This window comes from Lissotriton vulgaris, chromosome 1_2 (assembly GCF_964263255.1).
Source record: "Lissotriton vulgaris chromosome 1_2, aLisVul1.2, whole genome shotgun sequence".
NCBI lineage: Eukaryota > Metazoa > Chordata > Amphibia > Caudata > Salamandridae > Lissotriton > Lissotriton vulgaris.
Genome location: NC_141686.1, coordinates 31,027,749 through 31,049,342, shown reverse-complemented (window position 1 = coordinate 31,049,342; position 21,594 = coordinate 31,027,749). Strand labels below are relative to the sequence as shown.

Here is a 21,594-nt window from a genome sequence, read left to right as displayed (position 1 = left end):
ACTGAACTGGGATGGCGAAGTGAGCTAAAGAATGATGATGGATTCAACTCAGATCTGTGACTGGGGTGAGTATCTGGAAGGTTTCAGTGCTCCGTCCATCATCTCCTTGTGTTTGCTTCGATATTTGACCTACAGCATACCCTCTCTCTGCCCCACCCAGAGCTGACAGTAGTCACAGATGCATCACTGTTGGAATGGTGGAGGTCGACTCGGAGAGGTGGAGATCAGATGACTCCGGTCTCCTTTGGAGACGCTACTCAACATCAACCTATTGGCATTGTGGTCTGCTCACCTGCTACTGAAGGTCTTCCTACCATTCATTTCTATGTAATTTTGCAATTCCCCCTGTCATCTCAGCTAGCTTGAGCCTAGCTTTGGCTATTTGAGGCCCCCACTCCATGTTTTTTGTCAGGGTGACAGCTAAATATTCGAATACCAACACCCTCTCCAGCGTAGTGCCGTCTAGACATGGGTTAGAGCAGGATGTATTGGCTGGGTTGAAGACCATAAACTTGGTCTTCTGGGTATTAATCTCCAGCCCCCTGATGTTACAGAAGATGACCACGCTATCAAGGACCCTCTGTATGCCCATGGGCGACTTTGACATTAAAAGGGTGTCGTCCGCAAACATCATTGCTGGCACCTTTGTGCTTGCTAACTTCGGGGTGTCATTGTCCTTTACCTCAGTGAGTTGGGCAACCAATGCGTTGACAGAGGCAAAACAGGGTGGGTGCAAGCACACAACCCTGCCTTACGCCTCTGTCAACTGGGAATTGGGGAGTTAGTTCACCTCCTTTCCCACACCTAACCCAGTGGTGTTTGATTGTATCCCTGATTTTATTGGACAACGGGGTGAAGGTAGTCACACAGGTGATCGGTTGATTCTCAACCGTGGCTCTTTCCTGTCGTTCAAGGAGAGCTTCTCGGTTATTATTCCTGGCCCGTTTCCTGACTTTCAAGACATCGCTTTTAGGGTAGCCTCTGTCAAGTAGGTTCCTAGAGAGGATTGCGGACTCCTTCTTGTAGTTGGACACATCACTACAGTTGCGTCTTATCCGTAGGAATTGGCCGAAAGGCAGGTTAGTGCGTAAGGCCCTTGGATGGTGGCTCTTGTAGTGGAGTAGGCTGTTGCGGTCTGTGGGTTTCCTGTACATGGTGGTTTTAAGAGACCCTTCCTCCAGTTTTATTGTTAGGTCCAGGAAGGAGATTTCATTTGGCAAGGAGGCCATGGTGAAATGTAGGTAAGGGTTCAGTGTGTTGACCCATTCAAAGAAAGCCTCGTGGGAGGTCTTACACCACATACATGACACAAGCATGTTGTTGTTTTTCTTCTTCTTTGCACTTTTTGTAAGGTCCTGATGAATCGCGGGTGATTTTACCCTGAGCGAGAAACATGTCGACCAGTCTCACTTCGAGCCTTCTCTAGGGTCACTCGACCTAACCTGTTGATACCTAGCGAGCTAGTTCCACGTTTTAATTGCAGCTAGGGGACCCCCAGAATAAAGTGAATTCCGGTACCCCTTGCTACATTTTAATAACCTCACCAAACAACATACCATCCTGCCCACACACCCTCACTTCACCATAAGGCTGTTGGATAAAAAGATCTCCGCCAAAGAGCCCCTCTTTGAGGTGAGCCCGTCGGGGTTGCACCGCCTCCCCGACGAGGAGCAAATGCCTATGATGAAGCATGACACCCTTTTGGGTGTGTGAGGCAACTACATCCAACACAATGGATGCCCTAGGGTGTCACTCAAACACCTTTGGTCACGCCAGTTAAATCTCCCTAGTCTGTCTACAGGAACAGTTCAGCAACCCCTCTATTGCAGCATTAAATAAAACACATAAGTAGGGTCCCCATATTTTTGGTTCTTCCCTGAAGTTCCCCGGTAGCTTATCGTATCCCAGTGCTTTGCCGAAGGGAAGCTTATTTATTGCATTTAAAACTTCAAGCAAGGTGATCTCAGGGGCTTCTTCGTAGTTGGCCCTTAGCTGAATTGTGGGTTTATCATCATACATGCCGGATACTTCCTTCGTGGTATATAGAGCCTGGAAATGTACTTTCCATGCTTCTGCTGCTATGTTTGGTTCTATTGCTGACTTTCCTTCACTACTGCCTGTGCTAACTATAGACCAGAATTCCTTCGTATCCTAATTTGGTCTTCACTTCTCTCCTGTGTTAGTCATTTAAACCCACATACAGGTGCCCGCAACGTCTCCTGACTGAAGACTGCTTTTCTGGTTGCAGTTACTTCCGCGTATCATATTAGCTAACTCCAAGCTCTCTTGGTGCAGCCACCTTATACCACCTTTTTCTCCAGACAAAGTGGTAATGCAGACCAAGACAGCCTTTCTTACCTATGGTTGTTACTTCTTTTCACATTGGACAATCCATCACTGTCCAAACGTCTTTTGCCACGCTTCAGTTCTTGGAGTCATGGGATGCATCCAAAAACAGCTTTGAGCTTTTACTTCACTCACACCAAAGACTATTAGTGGAAGATTATCTGTTTGTGGCATACTCTGGAAAAGAAAGGCTGGGCAAAAAATACATTTGTCATAGTGGATAGTCCTCTGCAATATTATCTGCTATGCACTAGCCATGAAGCTGTCTCTTGAGGGGTTGAGGACCGATTCCTCCAGGGCCAAGACTGCTTCAACTGTTCTGGCATGGACGTCGATGCACACGCTCACCAAGTGCTACTGCCTTGGCAGGTCTAATGGGATGGACAATTCACCCATTCAGTCTTGCAGAACTTTTTGATCTGAGTCATCTCACAGACCCACCACTGTGAGAAGGTACGGCTTTGGTATCTATTCTAAAGGGGAGGAATCTGTGGTTGGAAGTGTCTATCAGAAGAACAGGTTACATACCTTTGGTAACTCTCTTTCTGGCAGATACTCTATATAACCATAGATTCCTCACTGCCCTTCCTCCTCACCATTTTGTCGAATGGTCTCCTTCCCATTATAAAAAGGTCCTAATTTCATTGATTATCATTAAGCTCTGTGTCCAAGGGCATGGACTGTCCAGAAAGAAACTGATGGCAGCGCGCAGGGTTAGTGCTTGCATGCGAAGCATGACACCGACTGACCCGCTAGGAGCGTTGCTGTTAAATCTTCTGGTTACAGTCTGTTGCCTGGGGATAGTCTAATAGTGAGGAATCTGCAGTTGGAGTGAACCCCCAGAAAGAGTGCTACGAGAGGTAAGTACCTTATTATTTCTGACTTTCTGTCCTGAATTTTGTATGACGAGTTGCAAAATCATTTGGATACAATATATTTAACTTAACGATAACTACTTCTGCATAGTAGGTACTGTTTTTTCACTTGTCTGTAAATTGTTATTAATCTGCTACATGTATGTATTTTGTAGAGACAAGAGGTTTGTGGTAGTCTGACACTGCAGCATCACATGCTGGGGCCGGTGCAGCGGATCCCGCGATATGAGATGCTTCTGAAGGACTACCTACAGAAACTGCCGCAAGACTCTCCTGATAGAAAGGACGCTGAAAGTAAGCACTATGCATGGTGTATATATTACGCCAACATCTACATGCTCCATTTTTAGGGCTCATCTGTAGGCAAGCTTAGATGTCTTTTTTGGCAAAACCTATTGCTGTCAATATATTAATTCAATGTGGGGTGTGATTAGTGTCAGACCATAGCTCATGATTGGATGGCTTTGTTGTCTACCTTACTTCCCTGCACCTAATTCACTAGCTTTCCCCCATTCTTGCTTTTGACCCACCCACTAACATGTTGGTCTCCTAGTGTCAGGATATGATGATTATTCCTTCCACTGCTGATGTCAGATCTCGCTTTACAGTGCGTGGAAGGGACTGTTTTCTTTCTCTCCCTCATCACCATGCAGTGTCCTCTTGCCCCCATCCCCTTTGTTAAATTATTTATGATTTCTGCCACCAGCGGGAGCTGCCGGTTTTCTACCATCTTAAAATTTATTTTTTTGCTGCATTTGAAAATGATAATCCTACCTTGGCATGCACCTATTAATGGTTGTTTTAACAAATTCCATTAACAAATGCCCACTGCTGATAGGCATGCCTCCACTCTGGCCATCATTGAACCTGAAATATTAAAATATATCAATAGACATTCAAAGATGGCCACAGCAGATGCACGTACCTGTGGCAGCTGTCTATTAGTGTAGTTAATAATATTTAAAAACTCCTTCCAAGATGGACACTGCAGATGCTCACATTTGTAGCGGCTCTCTAAGCCAAAAAAAGCATTGGCAGAGTCTATCTAAACCAAAAAGAAAACATTGGCCGAGTCCATAGGTTTCACTTGAGTGCTACTGCTTTTGCCAATGGGTAAACTGTCCCTCTTCTAGTATTGTCTAAAAGCTGTGTTTCTCTTTTTCATAAACTGCTTTACAAAACAAAATAATTATTGAGTAGTTGTTCGTTTAAGTGATGGTATGTCTAGGAGGTCTAATGCCTTATCTGGGGCTCCTGTTTCTGCTTTTGCTCTGTGCCAGTTGGCACAGAGGTGATGAGTAGCATCAAATTCCATATTTTGTAGGTTAGGGCTATTCTGCTTCATTTAATTTTGTGTTCATAAGCGCTTTTGCAGGAGCAAATGTCAGTGGTTCGATTTTGTATGCATGACAATGAGTTTTTGTGGCCATAAAACAATGCTGATTAGTCAACGTCAGCAAGTGCTCGTATATCCAAGAGCTATTGTTTTTGCTAATGTGTTTTTAGCCATGTTGTTAACCAGCATTAAAAGTTAGTGACAGAGAGGAGAGTGGTGTGGAAGCGAGTGTCGTAGAATGGAGTCGGGCGAGGAGTGGCGTAGAGTGGAGTTTAGTGGAGTGGCTTGGAGTACAGTGGAGTAGTGTGTCGTAGAGTGGAGTAAAATGACATAGAGAGAGTTGTGTAGAGTGACATACAGTGGAGTGTCGTAGAGTGGAGTAAAGTGTTGTAAAATGGAGGGTCGTACTGTGGCATGGTATAGAATGACTTACAGTGGAGTAAAGTACATAGAATAGAGTCCAGTAGAGTGAAGTGGGATAGAGTGTTGTTTAGTGGAATAGAGTATTGTAAAGTGAAGTGGCATGGTGTGGCAAACATTGGAGTGGTATAAAGCGGAGTTGCATACAGTGGAGTTTCGTGGAGCGTCATAACAGGCATTGAGGGAATTGTGTAGGGTTGTAGGGTGGCCTACAGTGGAGTGGTGTACAGTGTCAGACATTTAAATTTTGTTGTATGCTAGAAAAAAAACGTTTCATTCCACCCGTAGTATCCAACAAGATTGTTGTTGTTCCCTTAGAAGTCAGCGATAGAAAAGTAAACATCAAGCTCCATTTTAAGACAAAGTCTGACATTTGATCTCTGTCTTTGAATGAACAGCAAATGTGACAAGACAAGAACAACATTTAAAGGCCTGTTTACAGAAAGCGAGCACTAAGGAGCAATGGTAAGCAGGCTGTGCTCCTTGGGAGGGACAAAGACATGCTGGACAGCCTAAAACAAAATAAAGCTAGCAAATAGAAAGCAAGCAAATGTGAGTTACAAACCACAATGGTGAGCAGTCGGCGGAATGCATTCCTAGGAAAGCTTTCAGAATGTCCCCAAGCTGTCATTTCACAACCAGACAGCTGCGCTGCTTGGTAGGCTTCGCCATAAAAAGAAAATTGTGAAAAATAGCACGCCACTTGCTTGTACAGTGCTAAGTTGTACAGTGATATAAATTACTGGACACAAAAATGTGCAATTTAATAGCCTATTAGACGCAGGTGCAATGTGGGCTTCAGATGTTCTCCTTTGCAGGGTGGGTTACGTTTTCTTTCTGGGTTAGGTCACTTTATCTGCTGTTTAATGAAATGAAATGAAATGAAATGAAAAGAAATTTGTAAAGCGCATGGCTGCCCTTGAGCGTCCCAGCGCTGAAACCAAACACAGGACCACCACCCAAATACAACAGAAACAGACCTAAAGGGGAGGCTCACAAGAGCTGAGGGAAGTATGGCCAAACTCCCTGTGTGTGAGGGGAGCAGCCTGTGTAGGTCGTATGTCCTTCCATTCTGAGAGTTGGTCATTTACCATATTACACAGTGTCTGCTTCTGGGTGGCATACATAAACGCAATTAGTGAGTTTACCACATTACTTTTACATCTAGTTCATAATTTCAAAGAAACATAAAAGAACGCCCTTCAAAAAAAGTAACCATTTTGTAATTCATGAATCAATTTGCAAACTTTTCGCAGCATATGTACTACACACTGAAAAACGTGTAGTGCCGTGTGTGATTTGTCTGCTTTAAAGATTACTTGCTAACACTGCTTCTTAAAGATCAGTGCATGCTGAAGATTTCCACGCAAAGGTCAATAGTTTACACTCTATCAACCGAGAGAATGGAACCCTCGTTTTCAATGTGTTAGCACTGCCACCTAGTGGCTGGACAGGAAAACTATTGCTAAAAAGTAGGGGTAGGAAGGACATTGGACTTAAAATCGTCATTTAGTATTTATGGCCTACTATCAGGGCTCGAGTAGGGGGTACCCGCAGGTACACGGCGCCCCCCTAGTCTTTTCACAGGATGGCCCCATCCCCCCTGCCAAGATGTTGGGCCCCACAGAAATATGCTAAACTTGTCCCGGTGTAATTTTCAGTCACCGGGGCACGTTCAGCAGCACCTGCACGTTGCCTGCTCCCCATTCCCAGCAGCAACGTGCAGGCAGCGAGGGAGCCTTTTTTTCACCTCCAGCTCAGCCGAAGTTAGTCTGTCCCAGTATTTACACAAATAACTTAAATTGCACTATTGTATTTATTTGATAGCGCTACGTCGTGACATCATGAGGAAATTTGCATATTGTCTTACTTGGTCAGTCCCCCCACTTCTTTCTATAAAACTTGTGCCCTGGCTACTATGTTGTGTTGTGGTAGCACTGGTAGATTCCTTTTCTTACTCTTGTAAAAAAGAGTTGTGTACGAGACGCAAATATATGGTCCGGGTGCGCTTTAGTAGAATAGTAAAGATATAAAGGAGTGTTGCATGCATGAATCTTTCCCCCCTTTACATTTTTGTCGGCCACCTCAGACTAGAGATGTGTAGTATCTAGGTCTCTATTTTCCAGTAGGGCTGGTTAGTCGCGTGCCTTTTTCTTAGGGCTTTTAAGCATGCGGGTAGTTATTTGTGTCTGCCGCACTCTCTATTTAGTGCTTTGACTCGTCATTTGAGGTAATCCGCAGAGGCGCTGCGGCACAGAATGCGGGTGCTGCAGTATCCTCACAGCCCAGCCTGCGTTCTTTTCCTTTAGTGCTTGCATCGTTTGCAGCTTGTACTTTCTGTAGACTCGATCTAGGCCAATTGGGGGTTGTGGTGAAACTGGTAATTGCACAGAAGCAAGAGAAAACATGTTGTTTGTGGTATGCAGATCATTGTAAATGTAAATGTACATGTATTTATATAGCGCAAATCACCGACCCGGTATCTAAGCGCTTGCTTAGGGAACCCGTCCTGGTATTCCCCTGTGAGATAACCCCGGCAGGGTATCCACAAAGTGAAAGCCAGGCATCCCGCCGCGAGGGGCCGTTGTGGAGATTAAGCAATCTATTGCCCAGAGTCGCAGAGTGTGAACCCATGAATCGAGTAGGCACCGGAGCGAGAATTGAGTCCGTGGACATTTTAGGACTCAAGACCCCACCGAGCCGGGAATCGAACCCTGGTCCCAGGCTGACCTCTGCTTCCAGGTCTGCCTCCTCTAACCAGTGAGCCACACTTCTCCACCCATCTGGTACTGTAGGCAGGGTCCTTCCTCCACCCCAGCTCTTCTTACCAAGCAATTGGAGAACCTCTTTAGCGAGCCTGCTTATTCTTACCACCCTGAGACCTGAATGATTGTTCAGAGCACACACTGGCTCTCAAATGCAAACTGTGCGCCACCCGGGAGCCACGCCAAGCACGCTCTGGCTTCTTCAAGACATAAAACCCTGAGATCCTGACTGCTGTCAACAGCGCCTGTGCGACCGTTAGCATCGTTTTCCAAACTCATCCGGAGGACAGTAAATTCGGTGCAACGCCCCCATACGGCATCATTCACCATGCCTTAAATCAGGGTTCTCCAAAGTCTGTCCGGGTGGGCCAGATCCATATCAGATTTTTAAGATAACTCTATTTATCTAAATGGGGATATGCTTAAAATCAGGCATGGATCCGCACCTCGGGGGCCGACTTTGGAGAACCCTGCCTTGAATAATTCACCTTCGTCCTCATGTTACTGAGCTTCTAGATGCATTGTGCTCCCTGAAGGAACCAGCAGTCGAATACAAGGAGCTATTCACTTACTGACTTGACCTCTACCAAATGTATTATGTCACAAACAAAATCCTTAAAAAGCAAAGTCACTTCAAAGACATCTTGAAATGTTTTTCATGGCCACCAATTAGGGTTGAGACTCCCAAGAGCAGCAGAGGCATGGTGGTGAACATCGGAGGACTCTTAGCATCTCTCTATCTGCAGGGACTCTTGGGGACTTAAAGTACGGCATACGACACAGTCCAGCTGACCTGCCGGCATGATGGGGCCAGTTTAGATGATGTGGCCTTGTAATGGCACCAGTCATTCCTTATCAAGCACACCCAACAAACGCCCATGGCCTCATTGGCCTACAGTCTCATTCGTAAAGATGGTCTTCCCTGGTGGGCTTCAGTCTTCCCTCTTACCATGGTAAGTAAACTCCACCAGCTGATCCAAAGGTAAATAAAAGTCCCACTATGCGTTCTTCAGCTGAGGAATGGATCTGGGACCAAGGCAATCAAAGAAACGACATAGAATGACCTGTTCACACCCTCTTCTGCATAGAGGACTGCCGCCTGTGCCCGATCTGATGGGAGAATGGAAGAAAGGCCTTCCAATTCATCGCTAAGGTGTTGTGACAGTAAGACAGTGGATCATGGAGCCGGGTATAAGCACAGTGGGAGTGAAGCAGTTAACAGCAGTCAAACAATTATTAGAGCACGGAATTAACAAGCGCTCCCTTTCGTGATTTTGGAAAACATTTAACAAAAACAGATAATAATTTGAAAGTGATTTACTTGGCAGCCGGTGAGAAGGAACTACCTAAGGAGATCTGAGCAGTAGCGTAGCAAGAATATCATGGGCCTGGTGCAAGCAAAGAAAATGCTCCCTCTGACTCCTGTTGCAGATATTGTTAGGGTTCAATGGGCCCTTTGGTCCCGGTGCCACTGCACCTGCTGCACCAGTCGTAAGTACACTCCTGTTTCTGAGAAGTTATAGTATAACTCATGGCGTAGATTGGCAAAGTCGTCAACGAGCACTGAAAGTGGAATGCATGCCACTGTGCTAGAAGAGCTGTAGTGGAAGAGGTACGATTGAGCTCAAGTTGTTGCATTGTCGGGTGATTGTTAAGAAGTTCTTGCTCACATAAAGGAACTGACTGGATTTACAGTGCTGGATGATTCAGTGATATATTTACTGGGTGACTGAAAAAAACAGAGGTCGCTTCGTAGTTTCAATGAAATTGACATTTGTCCAGTGTTTGACGAGCACTCCAACCACCTGAACTTTAGTGGAACAATATTAAAAAAATGGTATTAAGAAAAACAATCTCCGCCTCACTTGGGTAGACTCACTCTAAATTTGCTGCTGTGGGAGGCCTCCCAATTCCTCACTGTGCTGTCCAACTTCTGCCAACTCACTTGTGTCTAAACAGGTCTTTGATGCTTTATCACATCACATGCATTGAATTTAAAGGCCTATTGCTCGGGTGATCTATTCCCAGCTAGGCCTTATTTCCACTGCATCAAATTTCTCTCTACTGGTTACTGGTAGCAAGGTGCTCCATTTTTAAGGCTTTGTGCCTCTGCCGCACAGCCTCCAATGAGCCCTTCGTTCGGCTTCTGCAAACCTGCTTAACTACCAAGGATCGAGAAGGCCAGGCTAAGAGCGAATTCCTTTTCGTGCTTTGCAGATGCATATTGGAATTCTCTCTCTTCAGAAATCCGAGTAGTGTTCAGTCATGATCTGTTTTGCAAGCAGCTTGAAATGTGGCTTTTCTCAGTATGTTTTGCAGCTTGCCAAAAGCCATTTTCCTTTCGTTGTCCGTGCAGCATACACGCATTTATCATTCATTCATTGATCCTTCTGATGTACCTCATGCTGAAGCATTGTAAACAACATCTCCATCCGTCTCACTTTGAGATTGTCTTCAAATTTAAACATACCTCTCTTGGTCACCTACTTCATTAAATGAGGATTAAAAAAGGAATAGTTCAGTGCTGTTGAATTCATATTTGACATTCGTCCCACTTGTCTGTCATGGAAATGGGCACACTGTCAGCAATTGTCTTGGCATATTGGAAGGTCCCCAACATATTATGAACTAGCCTGCCTTTGGTGTTGCTAGACACATCACTACCCTTTGACAGGGAAGTAATGATGCACTTCTTGGTTTAGGATTAGTATCACTGTTTTAAACTAATTTACATACTACTATAAACAAACAACTCCGTGTGTACAGACAGACTCCTATTCTGCATTTCCTCTGCCTTGTGGAGTGCGGAAAGGATTAACGCTTTGCTCCTAGCAGGTAAAAGCCCATTTCTCCCTCAGCCTTAATTCTGTTAAAACTGCAGTTTTACTTCTCTCTGGAGCCTATATGCCACTCTAGATTTAAATAGCGGTTGACACAGCAAATACTTTGGGAATATTCCCTTCAGTGAAGCTCTGCAACTCACTCTTAACCTTTTTTTTCAATTTAATTACACCTACAAAAGAAAAGAAAATACATGATTCCACAACTTTAGATCCTTTGTTCAATCCCCCATATTATTTCAATTAGGAGGTGTGAATTCAGACTATTCTCCACTGTGGATCAGCTTTATAAGGCACCCAGTTGAGAGAAACTGATTATTAGAATAAAGCTAAACATTTCAACTAATATCTCCACTCCCTGCTGTAGAGCCCTTGTGATTAGTACAAGTGTGAATCAGCAGGACCAGAAAGCTGATGTCCTAAACACACATTCCACTTAAAAATAAAATGTCAAGAGCATAAGAGGGACAACATTTAGCAGATGAAAAAGGACTGTGAACAATTCATAAACTCTCATGAGCAAATTACATTCATTTCATTATGGTGCTCCATTGTAACTTTCAACCCTGCATTGAGTAGCACATAGCAAAAAGAATAGCATTCTTTACACAGGGAAGTTGCTAAATCCTATTCTGTTCTAAAGTTTGTTTTAGGGTTGATCGGGATTAATTTTGCTGATTGGACAGAGAGGGATTTTTCAGCATATTTGTGCTTCCAAAAATCTTGCTCTAGATTACTCTTTTCATACGTTTATGAAACACTGCTTATGTTTTTTATATTTAAATTCCTTTATATGTTGCGTATTCAGATCTTCACATTTTAGACCGCTGATGCTTCATGATGAACCCTATGAAGTACCCGGGTTGGCTTATTATCAGAAGATATGTTTGTTGTTGTAGGTTTGCTTCGTGGTGCACATTCATGTGTTATTAAAATTAATCAAAATAAATACATTTTAAAAGTGTTAACTCCTTTTCTTAGTGTATGGTAAATTTTTCAGAATATAAGACAAATTCTTGGTAAACCTATATCATTTCTCTCATCTTTCCAGAGTCCTTGGAAATCATTTCCACGGCAGCAACTCACTCAAACACGGCTATAAGGAAAATGGTATGTTTTTAGTAATTTAATAATCTTATATTTTTATACAACACATACAAGCTACAACACATTGAACGTTTTGCTACAATGTTCATATGAAGAAAAGAGCTTTGCTAAAACAGAGACAATAATCAAAGGTACTTTACATTGAGAAGCCTGTGCTTTAATAAGTATAATAGGAAATAATGTTTGAGGTAGGTGCTAAAGGTGTTTGGTGTCCTTTGTAATATCTTCTGTCTACTCCAATATTAGATTTGTTTATTGATGAAGTGAGTCAATATGGACTGCAGATACATTTAACTAGTCGGTGGAATGCAGGCAATACTGTTTAGCAATGATCTTAAAAAAAAAAAGCCATAAAGGAAAACAACACCTATCCATTTCTTAATGTTATTGCTACCTGTTTTGGGGTTATTTCTCTTTTACCTTATCTTCACGATGACATTTTACTTCCAGAAACCATTACAAATAGCATCTTTGATATTTTATACTGTCTTCCCTGAGGGATTTTGCTGCGACTCACTGCAGGAGATAATTTAAGGCATCCTCTCAATTTAAGCTTTGTTCTCAAATAATGCAGCATACGTTTGAACAGTGGAAATTCAAAGATATCTGTTGGTGGGACTACCACTTTTGCAATTGTTTACCAATGATTTTTTAATTATTCTTGGTTTGGACGAATGTTTCTTTTTCGCAGGTGGTCTAATTTCATTTAAATATACAAAGGCAAAGAATATGTGTGCCTGGTATAATTGGCTAAAGATAGATTTTAAATTTGCTGTGTTATAAAACCTTCCCATTGTTTACTGTGTAGGAAAACTTGAAGAAGCTCATGGAGGTGTATGAAATGTTGGGAGAAGAATATGATATTGTCAATCCTTCGAATGAACTCATTAAGGAAGGAGAAATCCTCAAACTCGCTGCCCGGAACACATCTGCTCAAGAGCGATACCTTTTCCTGGTAAGACTGGACCTTCACATTTTCATGTTTCTCATTATCCTAAGGCCAGACGACCTGAATTGTGAAAACGTTTTTTGCTTCCTTTTTCATTTTTTGAATGCATTTTGTATTTTTCAAATGTTGAGGTAAACGAATTATTCAGGTTTAGTTTTAGACAGTTTCTCTCATCAAGTTTTGTATTATTTCCAGGTCATGCTGTAGCTCAGTGATGTCTTGAATCAATGAAAAATTTAAACATAATTGTGTTTCATCCATGGACTTATGTGGTTTAATTCTGAATCTTTGAGTAAGAGACCTAGAGGTTGTAAGTAAAGACCGAAGAGAAAAAGGGGGGGTGGCAGGTCTTTTGTAGTACTAGGCCCTCAGTCCTTTTCCTGGGACAACTTGAGAAATTCTCGGCCTTCATTAAAACCTTACCTGCTAACTACTCTCTATTTTCTTTATGTCTCTTTCCCTGTGTGTATTTTTGTGTTCTTTCATTGTTTAGTTATTAGTAAAAGTTGCGCACTGTAAATTAATAAGTACATCATTATAGTTGCTGATAAATCTTAATTCTTCAGAAAAGGGGGTGGTGATGAACAGAGTGTCTGAATTAAGCAGACCACTCTTACCCAGTCCAAAGATCAGGGCTTGATCCATCACCGTTTTTTAGCTCACTGCACCATCCCAGCTCAGAACCTGGCTACATGCAAATTAGTCTGTTCCTGTCCCAGTGCATGATGGGAACAGGGCAAACCAAACTACCAAGCCAATTCTTATACTGGGAAGGAAACAAGCTACCGGGGACCGGTTTCTGGCATTTCAGCCGTCGTTGGCCCGGCTTGCTTGAATCCTGATGGTGCAATGAGCAAGGGACTCCCATCTGAGTATACCCTTCCACACTTATGGTGGACAAAATGATTCAGAAAAGGGGGTGGTGATGAACAGAGTGTCTGAATTAAGCAGACCACTCTTACCCAGTCCAAAGATCAGGGCTTGATCCATCACCGTTTTTTAGCTCACTGCACCATCCCAGCTCAGAACCTGGCTACATGCAAATTAGTCTGTTCCTGTCCCAGTGCATGATGGGAACAGGGCAAACCAAACTACTAATTGAGCTAAATAACGGTGATGGATCAAGCCCTGATCTTTGGACTGGGTAAGAGTTGTCTGCTTAATTCAGACACTCTGTTCATCACCACCCCCTTTTCTGAATCGTTTTTGGCCACTATAGGTGTGGCAGGGTATACTCAGACATGAGTCCCTTGGTCACTGCACCATCAGGATTCAAGCAAGCCGGGCCGATGACGGCTGAAATGCCAGAAACCGGTCCCCGGTAGCTTGTCTCCTTTCTGGTGAAGAATTGGCTTGGTAGTTTGGTCTGCCCTGTTCCCATGATGCACTGGGCCAGGGACAGACTAATTTGCATATAGCCAGGTTCTGAGCTGGGATGGTGCAGTGGGCTAAATAACGGTGATGGATCAAGCCCTGATCTTTGGACTCGGTAAGAGTGGTCTGCTTAATTCAGACACTCTGTTCATCACCACCCCCTTTTCTGAATCGTTTTTGGCCACTATAGGTGTGGCAGGGTATACTCAGACATGAGTCCCTTGCTCACTGCACCATCAGGATTCAAGCAAGCCGGGCCGATGACGGCTGAAATGCCAGAAACCGGTCCCCGGTAGCTTGTCTCATTTCTGGTGAAGAATTGGCTTGGTAGTTTGGTCTGCCCTGTTCCCATGATGCACTGGGCCAGGGACAGACTAATTTGCATATAGCCAGGTTCTGAGCTGGGATGGTGCAGTGAGCTAAATAACGGTGATGGATCAAGCCCTGATCTTTGGACTGGGTAAGAGTGGTCTGCTTAATTCAGACACTCTGTTCATCACCACCCCCTTTTCTGAATCGTTTTTGGCCACTATAGGTGTGGCAGGGTATACTCAGACATGAGTCCCTTGCTCACTGCACCATCAGGATTCAAGCAAGCCGGGCCGACGACGGCTGAAATGCCAGAAACCGGTCCCCGGTAGCTTGTCTCCTTTCTGGTGAAGAATTGGCTTGGTAGTTTGGTCTGCCCTGTTCCCATGATGCACTGGGCCAGGGACAGACTAATTTGCATATAGCCAGGTTCTGAGCTGGGATGGTGCAGTGAGCTAAATAACGGTGATGGATCAAGCCCTGATCTTTAGACTGGGTAAGAGTGGTCTGCTTAATTCAGACACTCTGTTCATCACCACCCCCTTTTCTGAATTGTTTTTGGCCACTATAGGTGTGGCAGGGTATACTCAGACATGAGTCCCTTGGTCACTGCACCATCAGGATTCAAGCAAGCCAGGCCGACGACGGCTGAAATGCCAGAAACCGGTCCCCGGTAGCTTGTCTCCTTTCTGGTGAAGAATTGGCTTGGTAGTTTGGTCTGCCCTGTTCCCATGATGCACTGGGCCAGGGACAGACTAATTTGCATATAGCCAGGTTCTGAGCTGGGATGGTGCAGTGAGCTAAATAACGGTGATAGATCAAGCCCTGATCTTTGGACTGGGTAAGAGTGGTCTGCTTAATTCAGACACTCTGTTCATCACCACCCCCTTTTCTGAATCGCTAAATCTTAATTCAACATCAACAAGAGAGTAATGTAGATAGTTGAGCATGCCACCAACACGACCACAGATTACTAATGGCCCTCCATCATCATTATCCGCAGATATTCTTGTTCATTCAAATTCCACCTTCATAGCACACAGAGTACTTCTGTTATCTTTGATTTTTACTTGGTAGGAATATGATGCATACCTAAATCCTTTTCTTTTTGTTTTGCAGTTTAACACTATGCTATTATACTGCGTTCCCAAATTCAGCTTAGTGGGCTCAAAGTACTCAGTCCGTACACAGATTGGTTTAGACGGTATGAAAGTTATAGGAACTGTCAACGAGGATTATCCACACACCTTCCAGGTATCCGGAAAGGAACGAACACTAGAGCTGCAGGCCAGGTATGTCTGTGTATGTACGATACAAAGATGCATTAAAAGTCACCCTCTCCTTCACTTGTCTTAACATTTAAATAACATATTTTGCAAAAAGGTAGTGAGGTAGTGAGTTTGTGAAACCACACAGAGGAATAGAGGAAAGCAACTAAACCAAAATATAATATGCAATAGACCAGAACAGTGCATTCAAATTGGTAAAGGTGCATTAACACGATATCTGATAAGAAGATATTATGTATGGGTAACATGCACTTTAGATTTCGGTTTACACAAAATACTTACTAAGCTATTGAACTAGGCCCCTTCTCCAGAGATTTTTGTTTTTTTACCCTTCGGTAAATAGTTTGAGCTGGTGGTAAGTAAAAGGATTTATATGAAATATGGAATTTGGTTAATTTGCAGTTGCCTCGTGTTTAGTTTATTTTCATAGTTGGAATGGCATTTTATGAGGTTTCCATATTGGATTCAGATGCAGCAGTGTTTTACCTAACATGTCTAAATAGCAAATGCACTATTATCAAATGCATATTTCTTTAATTTGCCATTTGATTTTCGCTCTTCTGTTTCCTGTTAGTACCAAGCACGACAAAGAAGAATGGATTAAGGTAAATTAATGCATATCACGTAAGCTTTTTCTGCAAATAGATGTTTTTATGAATGTGGCCAAGTGAAATGTGGCATATGTTGGAGATCCAGCTCTTTGAAAGATGTCTTTACATTAAATGTTATTTTCAGAGATATTCTGAGCTTTTCATCATACAACAATGATTTGGAAATCTGGTTACCAGCTTACTTTTATTGAATGTGGCAAACAATTTCCATCAGCCATGGAGAACTAGTCAAAAAGTTACAATATGTATGGCAAAGCGTTGAAGCTTTCTCTGCCATATACAGGGGAACCTTGGGGTCACTGGACGCCAGTGCAGAGGTAGTGTCAAAGCCACGCACTCATGAGTGCTCGTCAATAGCACAATATGTTTATGAATGTGGCTCATAAAAAGTGAACCCAGCTACAATGCAATGGAGCATAGTACAATGGATTAGTAGGGCCTAGGGCCTGCAGGCCATATAGGTTGAGGAGAGGATGCAGAAAGGTTCAGTTGCAGAGGTTGCAATCTATAATGGGTAGGTGGGGATTGCCATATGGGGCAGGAGGGAAGGGAATGGGGATAATGTTTTGAGGGGGTGTGGCATGTCAGCTTTAGAAATTGAGACGGTCGGCAGAATGTGAGGAAGAAGAAGAGCGAGAGGGTCAAAGGGAGCGAAGTCTCTCTTCAGAGAGTCTAGTAATGGGGTGGCTGTGCTGATTGTAAGCACCATTTTCGCTGTATCAGGAGTAGAAAAGGGCTGGGGTCCGGTCATCTGGGGTGGAGTCCCATAGCCTCTTAGAAGAGCAAAATAAAGGCTGGCTTATGGTTTTCTCCTTCCTTCATTTACTGTGTCTGGTCTGCGATGCTCCTGCTGTGCATCTCGTACATGCCTACTCATGGCCTTACCTTGATGGCCAGGTATGGTGGGTGCCGAAGTAGACTTCCTTGTAGGCAGTGCATGCAGGTCTTGAACATGCTGCAGATGAGGCAGTGTTCTGGGGGTTCCTGTGATCTTTCCTCTGCAGACATTTGATAAAATTGACAACTGCTGCATTTGGGACACTCAAAGGCATTAGGATTAGCAGGAAGGTAAAGAAATGAGGCAAGTGTTCTTGTGCTGGCAGTGCCAAGATCACCCATCTGTTCTTTGTCAAATTACATTTTGATATGGCGACAGACACAAAATTGCCCCAGATCTCCTATCAGAAAGCATTACACTCTGGATAGGTAGGCTTAGGATACCTCTGTGTTAGAATTGTTCAAATAGATTCAGTTTAGAGGGTCTATATAGTGTTGTGAAGTCTTAACATTTCTTATTAACCAAATGGTCATCACCAGAGTAGAACATAAGCCACACAATTCGTGCCTTCTGTCAGTAGGGTTGCTGTTAACAGCACAACTTTTTAACCAGGCCTTTGTTTCCATTCTTACCTGCAATGTTCTCTGGGTCTGCCTCCTTCAACCACTGACTTTTTTTATAACCAGCTTCTTTCCAGTCATTGGCTTGTGAATTTGTCACTTACTACGTGGCTCATCCCAGAATAGTGTTGGTCTTTCAACTAATTCTGGTGACTGTTTGGGTGTATCCTTCCACCTCCAATGGAGGTCCTACTTTGCAATGCATGAGGGGCTCTTTGGCATCTCAATGTATTCCCTCTGGTTGCCTATTCCCACTAATACATGAACTCTTGTGGTGCATGCCAGTCTTTGCACGTGTTAGCACATTACATTCTAAATCAAAATCAAATCAAAAATACTTTATTCGGATAGGGCCATATCCATAAAAGCACATTCAATTCTAATTTATTGGCTTTGCCTATGTTTGTTTTTTTATGATTTTGTGGGGAAACACATATCTCAGGCTTTAAGACTAATATTAAAATGACGTAATGACTCTACAGACTGATAGATCATTGTTGTAGCCGACACATACAGCATAACCCACATGTTGATAAAGATAATAATGTTGCTGCATCACGTTGCATAAAAGGTTATAACATGATTAAAATGATTGCGATGGATTTGAACTATGTGAATTCTGTGCTAGGATCGTTGCTCAACAGAGAATTTTTGTAAAGGTTCTCCTTGTGTGGTATCTTGGAATTTATCTGTGCACTTAGACTATAATTATTCTGCTAGCAATGATTGTTTAATCAGAGATAAGCACTACAGATATGCTGTCTTTTAATGCTGCAAATAAGATGTTACTACTCATTTTTTAGGTTTCGCCTGTCGAAAGCTGCGCAAGCAGCGTTTCGCGCAGGCAAAATCTTTTGTTTACAGTATGTGGGCTTTGTCCCGCCTCTGTTTTCCATTGGCTAGCTCCATAAATGGAGGCTAGCCATTGGAAGAGAGAGGCGTCAGTCATTCTGCGAGGCAACTCGTGGGCGTTCCGGAGATTTTTTTCTCATCCAGCCCCTTTTCGCACGTCAGTGCGGCGGTGGGCGGGGTTTATTTTTTTGTTCGTCCATGTTTCTTTTGGTCATTCCGCGGCCGACCGCCGCCGGAGGAAGTCCAGGTGAGTGCTTTTGATTGTGGTCGTTCCCGCCGCCCCCCCTCTCGCTGTCCGTGGGCCCTTTCCCGCACCCTCCTCCCGCTGTCCGTGCCTTTCCAGCCCCCTCTCCCGCTGTCCGTGCCTTTCCCGCCCCCCCTCCTGCTGTCCGTGTGCCCGTTCCCAGACACCCCCCCCCTCCCGCTGTCCGTGTCTCCGGCATTGTTTGATACTCTTAGCACACGATTTATGCTAGGCCATCCAGCTGCAACCTCTGTCGTCTCTGTGGCTACTTTTTAACCCCTTTACTGCTAAGGCCATTTTACTATTCTCCTCTAATTTCCATTGAAATCAATTAAAAGTGCATGACGAGTTACCCTTGTCATTAGCAGCCAAGAGGTTAAAAGTTCATGGTTCATGTTGCTTTAGATTACTTTCAATGTTTAGCCTCGGTTTGATGTCAGTTCAGGGTATGGTTCATTAATTTCTTTGCTTTACCAGCTTTTCAGTCTTTTTCCTTTGGGGGCCCTGCAGTGTTGGCATATGATTAAGGCATACTGGTTTGTCTTCAGTCTGTATGACAGGGCACCCCCTCCCTCACTTACGTTTGTAGTAATAGACAGCATGTGGTGAAGGTCAGACATTAGGTCAGATAACGGGGCGCCTGCCCACTTCTTGCTCACTTCTTGCTCTGTGTATACTCCGGGTGTGTGACAGTAAGCTCGATTCCCCCACCCCTCCCGTCCCCGTGGTTCTCTCTGAATACAGTTGGTGGGATTCTGAAACTGTTTACGGTGTTCCCCACTTACTCTCCCTAACCACAGTCTCTCCTAATGTCAGTTTTCCATGACTCTTCGTCTGCCCCTAAAATAATCACTTTCTTTTCGAAAATCAGCATGGCTTCTAAATCATTTACAGCTTAATCTCTGCACCACAAAACCACATGTAAGTCATCACGGTAGCATTGAAGCTGTCATTTCCGGTGTTGAAGCTGCGCAGCCGCAGTGCAACCTCTGTCAACAGGGCCCGTACCTTCTAGGGCTCGGCACCCTTATATTGCATTAAACGGTGAGTGTGTGTTGGATTGTTGGGACCTGAAGTTAGAGGTCGTCTGTTCTTACCCCCACCCCTCCCCCACTACAACATCGCAATTTAAGCATGCAAACTGTATTTCCTGCCTCTCGTAAACCCGGCGAGGACCCACAGAGAAGGTGGCCGTTGTACATTTGTACCTTAAAAGCCATTGTGTGAGGGGCAGGGATCCACTTGAGTTGCCTTTGAAAAGAAACGCTGTCACCACAGAACCTCCAGTGTCTCTCTTTTGATTCAAGCCGCTATAAAGACCTCCTGCCTGTGTGTGTCAATGAAGGGAGGGTGTTATCACGTCAGTCATATGCAGATTCACGCACATTAGCCCTTTGATCAGCAAGGCAAGGCATTTCCAAGTACATTTATGTAGACCATTTTCGTCGACGAAGGAGGCACGAGGGGGGGGGGGTGTTAGGATCGATACAACACCCAGTACACTGTACTGTCCCACCTAAGGCACTGATTAAATGAACAGGTTTTCTGTGCCCTGGGGAAGATGATTCTAGCAGACAGTATCCACGCCCCACCCCTGCCCCTTGTAGACATTCCTGATCTCCTCTTGTGCGTACACCACATACTGCCTTGCTAACCATTGCCCGCCTTGGGGACAGTTGCACAACAAGGGCGTTATTTATCATCACTGCGCTTGTTCGTAGTCTGTGGCCTGCCTCAGAAGTGTAGCGCTACATTCTGAGGTTTTTCATTTTCTTTACTGAAACTATCATTTTCCGCTTTCAATTCTTTGACCCAAAGAACCCCCCCAGAGTGCAGCACTTTAGCTCAGTGTACATTTGTACATCTCCTGTCCTCGTTAATTGATGGTCGTAAAACAGTGGTAGTAACTTTCTGGGCCATTAGCCCCCAGAAGCCTTCACAGCAGACTTGCAGCCATGCGACGTAGCCGACGTGCTGCTGACAGCAGTAATTGAGGCAATCTGTGAAGGCAAGCTGCCTGCAGGCCTGGGCTCTGTTTCTACAAAGTCCGGCAAAACGTATTCCACAATGCACACTTATCCGGATCACCCTATTATCTCCTCAAATGGTTACAGTAATATGTGCTTTGTGGGGGTCGCAGTGTGTGGGGAGGGCTCGCATTGAGTGGGGGGGCTCTGTGTGGTTGTGTGGGGGGGCTACTGTACCCACGGAATTAATATGGCACGGGTCCAGTGCCCGAGGGTTCTCATTTCCATGGGCCCACGCCTACAAACTCATGAGGAAGCACATTTGTGATCATGCTGTGCATATTGCTGTTACTGCACCTATTATCTCCTCAAATGGTTACAGTAATATATGCTTTGTGGGGCTCACAGTGTGTGGGGGGCTCGCAGTGTGTGGGGGGGGGGCTCTGTGTGGGTGTGTGGGGGGGCTCGCAGTGTGAGGGGGGCTCGCAGTGTGTGGGGGGGCTCTGTGTGGGTGTGTGGGGGGGGCTCTGTGTGGGGGTGGCTCTGTGTGGGTGTGTGGGGGGCTCTGTGTTGAGTGTGTGGGGGGCTCTGTGTTGTGTGTGGGGGTGGCTCTGTGGGGGTGTGTGGGGGCTCTGTGTTGAGTGTGTGGGGGGCACTGTGTTGTGTGTGGGGGGCTCTGTGTGGGTGTGGGGGGAGCTATGTGTGCATGTGGGGGGGCTCTCTATGGGTGTGTGTGTGGCATTTGCGAGAGATTAAGCTATTGGCATTGTAAATGACAATGCCATTTAGTTATCTGTTTTCAAAAACCAACACATAAATAAAAATGTTGTCATTTACAATGCCAATAGCTCTTACTTTTGCAAAGGCGAAACCGTTGCATTGTAAATGCTTGTTTCATACTGCAAGGATGAA

At 44.4% G+C, this 21,594-nt stretch overlaps 1 protein-coding gene across 6 annotated transcripts in view; it reads left to right on the top strand.

Moving 5' to 3' along the window:
* Positions 1 to 21,594, top strand: part of FGD4 (FYVE, RhoGEF and PH domain containing 4) — a 600,857-nt gene that overhangs the window by 546,970 nt on the left and 32,293 nt on the right. For all 6 annotated transcript variants that reach the window (XM_086952768.1, XM_086952772.1, XM_086952773.1 and 3 more), the window contains exons 8-12: positions 3,377 to 3,515; positions 11,634 to 11,692; positions 12,498 to 12,644; positions 15,441 to 15,613; positions 16,185 to 16,215. In XM_086952768.1, the coding sequence (XP_086808894.1) occupies positions 3,377 to 3,515; positions 11,634 to 11,692; positions 12,498 to 12,644; positions 15,441 to 15,613; positions 16,185 to 16,215 (549 nt within the window). The remainder of the gene's footprint in view (positions 1 to 3,376; positions 3,516 to 11,633; positions 11,693 to 12,497; positions 12,645 to 15,440; positions 15,614 to 16,184; positions 16,216 to 21,594) is intronic.